This window comes from Pteropus medius, unplaced genomic scaffold, assembly GCF_902729225.1.
Source record: "Pteropus medius unplaced genomic scaffold, Ma_sr-lr_union100, whole genome shotgun sequence".
Taxonomy (NCBI): Eukaryota; Metazoa; Chordata; class Mammalia; order Chiroptera; family Pteropodidae; genus Pteropus; species Pteropus medius.
In genome coordinates, this window is record NW_024349801.1 from 26,993,280 (window position 1) to 26,999,279 (window position 6,000).

The 6,000-nt window shown below is 43.3% G+C and overlaps 1 protein-coding gene across 2 annotated transcripts in view; it reads right to left on the reverse strand.

The window, feature by feature from the left end:
* Positions 1 to 5,450, reverse strand: part of CAPN3 (calpain 3) — a 43,495-nt gene extending 38,045 nt beyond the window's left edge. For both annotated transcript variants that reach the window (XM_039888396.1, XM_039888395.1), the window contains exon 1: positions 5,142 to 5,450. In XM_039888396.1, the coding sequence (XP_039744330.1) occupies positions 5,142 to 5,450 (309 nt within the window). The remainder of the gene's footprint in view (positions 1 to 5,141) is intronic.
* Positions 5,451 to 6,000: the final 550 nt, after the last annotated feature.

The window sequence follows — 6,000 nt, forward strand, 5'->3', positions numbered from 1 at the left end:
TATGAGTATGTGCATGACCTATGATCTGTACATGTTGGTGTTATTGTTAGGTAGTTAGTCAGGCATGAGCGACAGACACCAAGGCCCAGCTCTGTAACCATAGAAACTCCCTTGAAGGCCTTCCTTAAGGATGCTCCCAGAAATATCTCCCTTTTAGGGTTATAAATTACCCCAAATCCTAGAGCACAAAGGCCATAAAAGCTGCTGGCTAAAGCAGCTACAAATGCATGGACAGAAAGTATTGCCTATAATTTCAGCCTCATTATACCATCATTATAATATCATGACTATGGCTAAAAATTCATGAATCTAATTATAACAGACTGAATTCTGGATAAGCACATGCACACTGAGCAAAATTATTGCTTGGTGTCAGTCAAAATGACCTCACTTGCCAGTCACCTGGTAATGCCTTTGGAACCACCCAACACGGCCCAAATATAAGACAGACATTCCCACTTCTGGGTTCTTTTTTACCCTTCTGGGCTCTCCCCCTTTTTTGCCCTTTGGGGCTCTCCTTCTTTTTTGGTATTTTTGCTCTTTTGTAGCCATTTTGGCCCCTTTGTGTAGGTTACAGAGTTGGGACCATGTGCCTCCTTGGGGCATTCTTTGTCTTTCTAAAATATGCGTTTAATAAAACTATTAAATCTCAATGACCTGTGATTCTTCACTATGGTCATTTGAGGAAGAACCAAGGAAAAATGCTAACTACAGGTCTGTGCCATCGTTATCCCTCTCCCTACTCCCTACTGTTGGGGTGACACAGATTGGATCGGCCCCAGTGGTGACATTATATGTAATATGGTGGTTGAGTTAAGAATTCTAATTATGATGGAAAGGAAAATGTATATTTTTGATAACAGACGGTATAAAGTATGGAGATATATTTTGAAGGGAATTGAAGGAAAGGTGTTTGTCTTAAAGTTAGTTATTTCTGAATAAGTGAGAAGAGGCAAACTGAAGGAATGAGAAAATTTGTAAAAGTTTGTGAAGAGAAATCCTGGGAGGAAATTTTATGTGATTAAGCTAAACAAGATTGGAAATTTAAATGTCAAAAGTAAGCTAATGCAAAATTAGAGTTGTGCTTTAATGTTTCTTAGACTATTGCATTAGTCTGCTACTAATATTATGGAAAAGTTTTCTGAGTAGAAAAGAAGGATTCCATGCTTCATCAAAATAATTTTCTGAGTTTTATGCTGCCTTAACTAGATTTCTGAGGCTTTTAGAGAATATACTAACATTGGCCCAAAGTCTAAGGGCAGACACTCCTGACTATACGTTTCATAACTCGGGCTGTGCCCAATATTCAAAAGGAAGCTCCAAAAGTTGGGCCCTGGACCCCAAACACCACAGGCTGCCTTGGTGCCAGAGGTCTTCAAGGTGTCCAATAACTGGAACCGGGCAGAGAAAGAAGCGTAGTACAAAAAAGGCACAAATTTTAGCTACCAAAATACAGATAATGTAGAGAGAAGGAAAGAGAATTAAAAATGTTAAGCCACAATCAGAGACTGCAATATGCTGATCAGCCCTGCAGCCAGGCCAGGACAAAGGAAGATTTCTGCTGGGATTGCTAACAGCCCATTATCCACACCTGTGAAGGGGAAACAGGAACCAAGAGTCATTCCCTATGGCTAAAACCTTGGGGAACCTAAGGATTAAAGGCTGGGAACTGCCAGTGGGCTTTTCGCTCTATATATTCTTATCTTTTCATGCTATATACCTTTCCCCTTCCTCACTGTATGTCCATATCAAAGGAAATTAGTTAACAAAGTCTTTCAAACAATAACTCACAGGAACTAAAGAATGATATATAAACTGAATTTCCTGAACACCAGGCCCCCTACTCACTATCTTTCCAAGCCTCTCTTGGTTCCTCTCACTCTCTGAGAGGAGACTACACTCTGTCTGTGTAGTGTTACCTCTTTTCTAATAAACTTTCCTGTTGACTCTAACTTTGGCGTGTGTGTTGAATTCTTTCTTCACTCTCTGCCAAAGGACTCTCTTCTCTCCTTGCAGGGCTTAGTCTCCCCATTGCTTGGGGAAATTTGCCCTGTCCTGCATCACAGGGACCATCTTGAGGTGACCCTAGGCAATAAAAGCCTTGCAGGCCTGGAGGGCCTCGATCTTGGTTGGCCATGAATGGCATCCTTGAGACTGAGGCATAATCAATGTGCAAACTGCAAGAAGGAAGGGCACTGGAAGGGTGAATGTCCATCCAACCCTGGGAAGCAGGGGAGAGGTGGACCTCCTAAGCCTTCTCCCTTCATAGTAAGCCTCTCATGAAAGGACTGCTTCCTCCTCCAACAACAGAGGTCCAAGTGCTCGCCAGCTCCAGTCCAAGGGAAACCCATTGCAATCACAACAGTGGATCCTCAGGTCACCTTCATCATGGCAGGAAGGAAAAACTGAGTTTTTAATAGATACTAGAGCTACCTACTCTGTCCTGACCCATCCTATGGGCCTCTCTCCAACTCTAATTGCACAGTGACAGGAATAAATAGCCTAATGTAAGATAATTTACTTTTCCCATTGTGAGACTGAGACTAGCCATGAAGTTCTCTGCTGCACATCAGGACCAGGGGCCAGTGCAGAGAGCCCCTCGTCCCAAAAAACTGGAACGCAGTCAGAAAAGGAGCAGCCCCCTTGCCCATCACACAAAGAACATTTGTGGAGAACCTAGGGCTAAACCTTTCCTGGACGACCGGCCTCTGTCAGAGTTTCCTATAAGCAGAGAAGCTCCCTCCCTGTGATCTATTGAAAGTCAGCCCTCAGGACAAACAGAAAGGGCCCTTCCAAATTTTGTTGAGTTCCCCAACTGCTGTCAAATTACAAGGAATCAACCGCTGGATACATTTATCTCAAATTAAACCTATTTCTTAGGTTCCAACAGAAAATGAACTGGAAGTGCAACCTATTCCTGTGAACCCGTGGAATATCTTAAGCTCTTGTTCCAGACACTAAAGTCCAGATGTCCCAGGAAATTAGAGGACTTTCTGAATAATTATTCTTTTAGCCCAGTGTCTATGCCACTACTCTCTTCAAAATGATTCAATTTCCTTTCACTAGACATCTTTCTCTTGAATTAACAGACTGACATGAAAAAGTAACTTCATTGTCCATTACCTCTACTATTAATTTTGACTTGTCTTTTCAATCTTTTACTAAATTTATACCTTTTAGGCTGCAAGACTTCTTACCACTTCGACGTACTGGAACAACCTCACATTCTCTACTTCCAGGGCCCTTAGAACAGGCTTTCATAGATTTTTATTCCCATAGGCAGGGACTACGGCCCTATCTCAGTTTTGAAAAAGTTACAGAAGACAGACCTTTCTCCCTCAACATCCCTTTAAGAATAAGGGAATAAAATCTCGGAGGGGGAAATAATGTAGAGAGGAGGCAAGAGAATTAAAATGTTAATCAAGCCACATTCAGAGACTGCAATATGCTGATCAGTCCTGCCCCAGGCCAGGAGGACACCTTCAGAACAAAGGAAGATTTCCACTGGATTACTAACAACCCATTCTCCACACCTGTGAAGGGGAACCAGGAACCAAGAGTCATTCCCTATGGTTAAAACCTTGGGGAAAGAATTTAAAGAAGGTGACACCTGAATAGAGTTTTGAAAGGAGGATGAGGAAGAGCAAATCGGATGAAAACAAGAAGGGCTTCTAGACGAGGGACAGAGGGACCACATGAGCAAAGGCCTCCAGGCACGAGAAGGCTTGGAACAATGGAGCGGCTGAATACGTCAGGGTCCAAGGGGAGAGGGTGAAGATGAGATGGACAGGTAGGCAGGGCTAGCTTGAGAAGGGCCTCTTTCTCAGCTAAAGGATTTTGGATTTATCCTGAAGTCAAGGGGGAAGGGAAGAACAGTGTCATTGAAGATATTTCACCAAGGGAGTGGGGTAGGAGGTAGAGGTTGACAAGTTCCAGCACTATGGCAGCAGGGCAGCAACTGGGTTGAAGAATAGAATTCTTTCAAGTCATCACTTCTAAGCTAAGGGCCCTCAGGACAGTCATGGGCCTTATCCAGAACTGTCAGGGGAGGAAAGGAGCCCTGTGCAACACAGGGTGAGAACAGGGTTGTTGGATATTTCATCTCAGGTTAAAAAGGAAAACACAGCTAATGAACAGCACTGGGCTTCAGTTTAACTTGATTAAACTATTGAAAAGTATTGGGCCTCATAATAAGTGATTTCCTCAGGGAGGGTTTCTCTCCTTTGACCAGGTTAGCCCTCCTTGCCTTATGATCCCATAGCATCTTGAATTTTGTATCTTGACAGTCATCACTCCTGTTGAATGCCCATCTTCTCCTCAGGATACTCAGGCTCCAGGAGAACAGGAATTTTTGTCTTTCTTACTTACTGTTGTCTCCCCAGTTGCTTGCCTGGTTTCTGGCTCTCAAAGATAGTCAGTAAATATTTCTTGAATTAAGAACGAGAATCATACTGGAGATATGATCAGAGAAGGGAGCCAGGGGAATATGATTTTCCTTCTGGCAGATCACTATAAATGAAACCCAGAGCCTGGAAGAGTTACCTAAAAGAGAAAGGGTTTTAATCTGGGCTATCATTAATGCACTGGGTATACTTCACTCTGGTGTGCCTTTATTTCCTCCTTTGTGAAGTGAGGTATATATGCACAAAACGATTGCTAGGGTTTCTCCTTCGAATCCTAACCTTTTATGTGTGAAAAATTAGTCTTTGCCTGCCACTCTCCTTTTTCCAGGGCTTCTGTGTTTCAGAAACGCACGGCTACTGGCAAACTAAAGAACATCATCATGATTTTGGCCCAAGAAATTGAAGGAATCTTATACAGATGCAAGATATTTAAAGAGAGAGGCTGGATCTGAACTGTTTGGAATTTTTCTTGGGAAAGGAATATTTACTTTTATAGGATGAATTAAACTCAGTCCCAATTACTTTTACAAAAAGCAAGACTGTTTTTCCAGAAAGAAAGAGATCAAGAGTGAGAATCAGCCCTGCCTCACCCGAAGACAGAGCCCAGTGGGGCTGCTGCCAGGATCCTTCCCCCAGTGCCCATGTGCACAGCTGAGCTGTGGGGAGGTGCTGAGTGGGAGGACTTCTCTGAGACAACAACAACAAAAAAACCCAACCAGCAATCAGTAAGCTACTCACCGGAGGTCTCTTCCAGATAAACTGGATGGGAAACTTCTGGCTATAAAAGAGAGAGGTCTCATCTGGTGGGAACTCAGGATCCACATAAAGAAACTTCTTCTCTAGACATTTCTTGTGAAGTTGCTCAAATGTCTTCTCTTTCACTCCAATAATAGGAAAATTGCGGCTGATGATAGCTGAATAGATACCACTCGGGGTTCCGCCCCCAGCCTCAGTGGTCTTGCCCTGGGCTGGGTGGGGAATCTGCCCTGGGGACCTGGGCTCAGCCCTTGTCTGGGGTGCCACAGACGCGCTAATGACGGTCGGCATGGCAGGTGAATTTGGAAGGAAAAAGTTTTTAAAGAAAACAAGATACAGCTACCTTCAAGGAAAAGAAGCAACTGCAAAGGGGAAATTTCTCTGTCATCTGAGAGAAAAATGTCCACATCCAATTCAAAGTTTAAAGCTCATCAGAAGGTCTTCCGGTTGACGTCCATCTTAAAAACTGAGCCATGATCCTGAAGCCATAAGTTTTCCTGAGGAAGGAGCACCAAAGGATTTCTGCAGCAATTTTTACCTGGGGGGCTCTTATCAGCAGCATACATGCCAGAGGGAGAGAAAGAGAGTGAGAGTTGTGTTTCAGTGGCCTGAAGAAGCTTGAGCCAGGAAAACTAAAAATAGATGTGAAGAAAGATCATGAATATGAGAACAGGAGAGAGGCTAGCATGCAACTAGACTGCAAGGTTGGGAGAAAAGAACCTGGCTAGGGACATTTACGTGTTGCTATTAAGTGCTGGTGTTATCAGGAAATGAAAAAAGAATATCTGAGTAAGCTGAACACTGAAAATTAGTGAAGAACAGCTGATGTGCTGTTGAATTG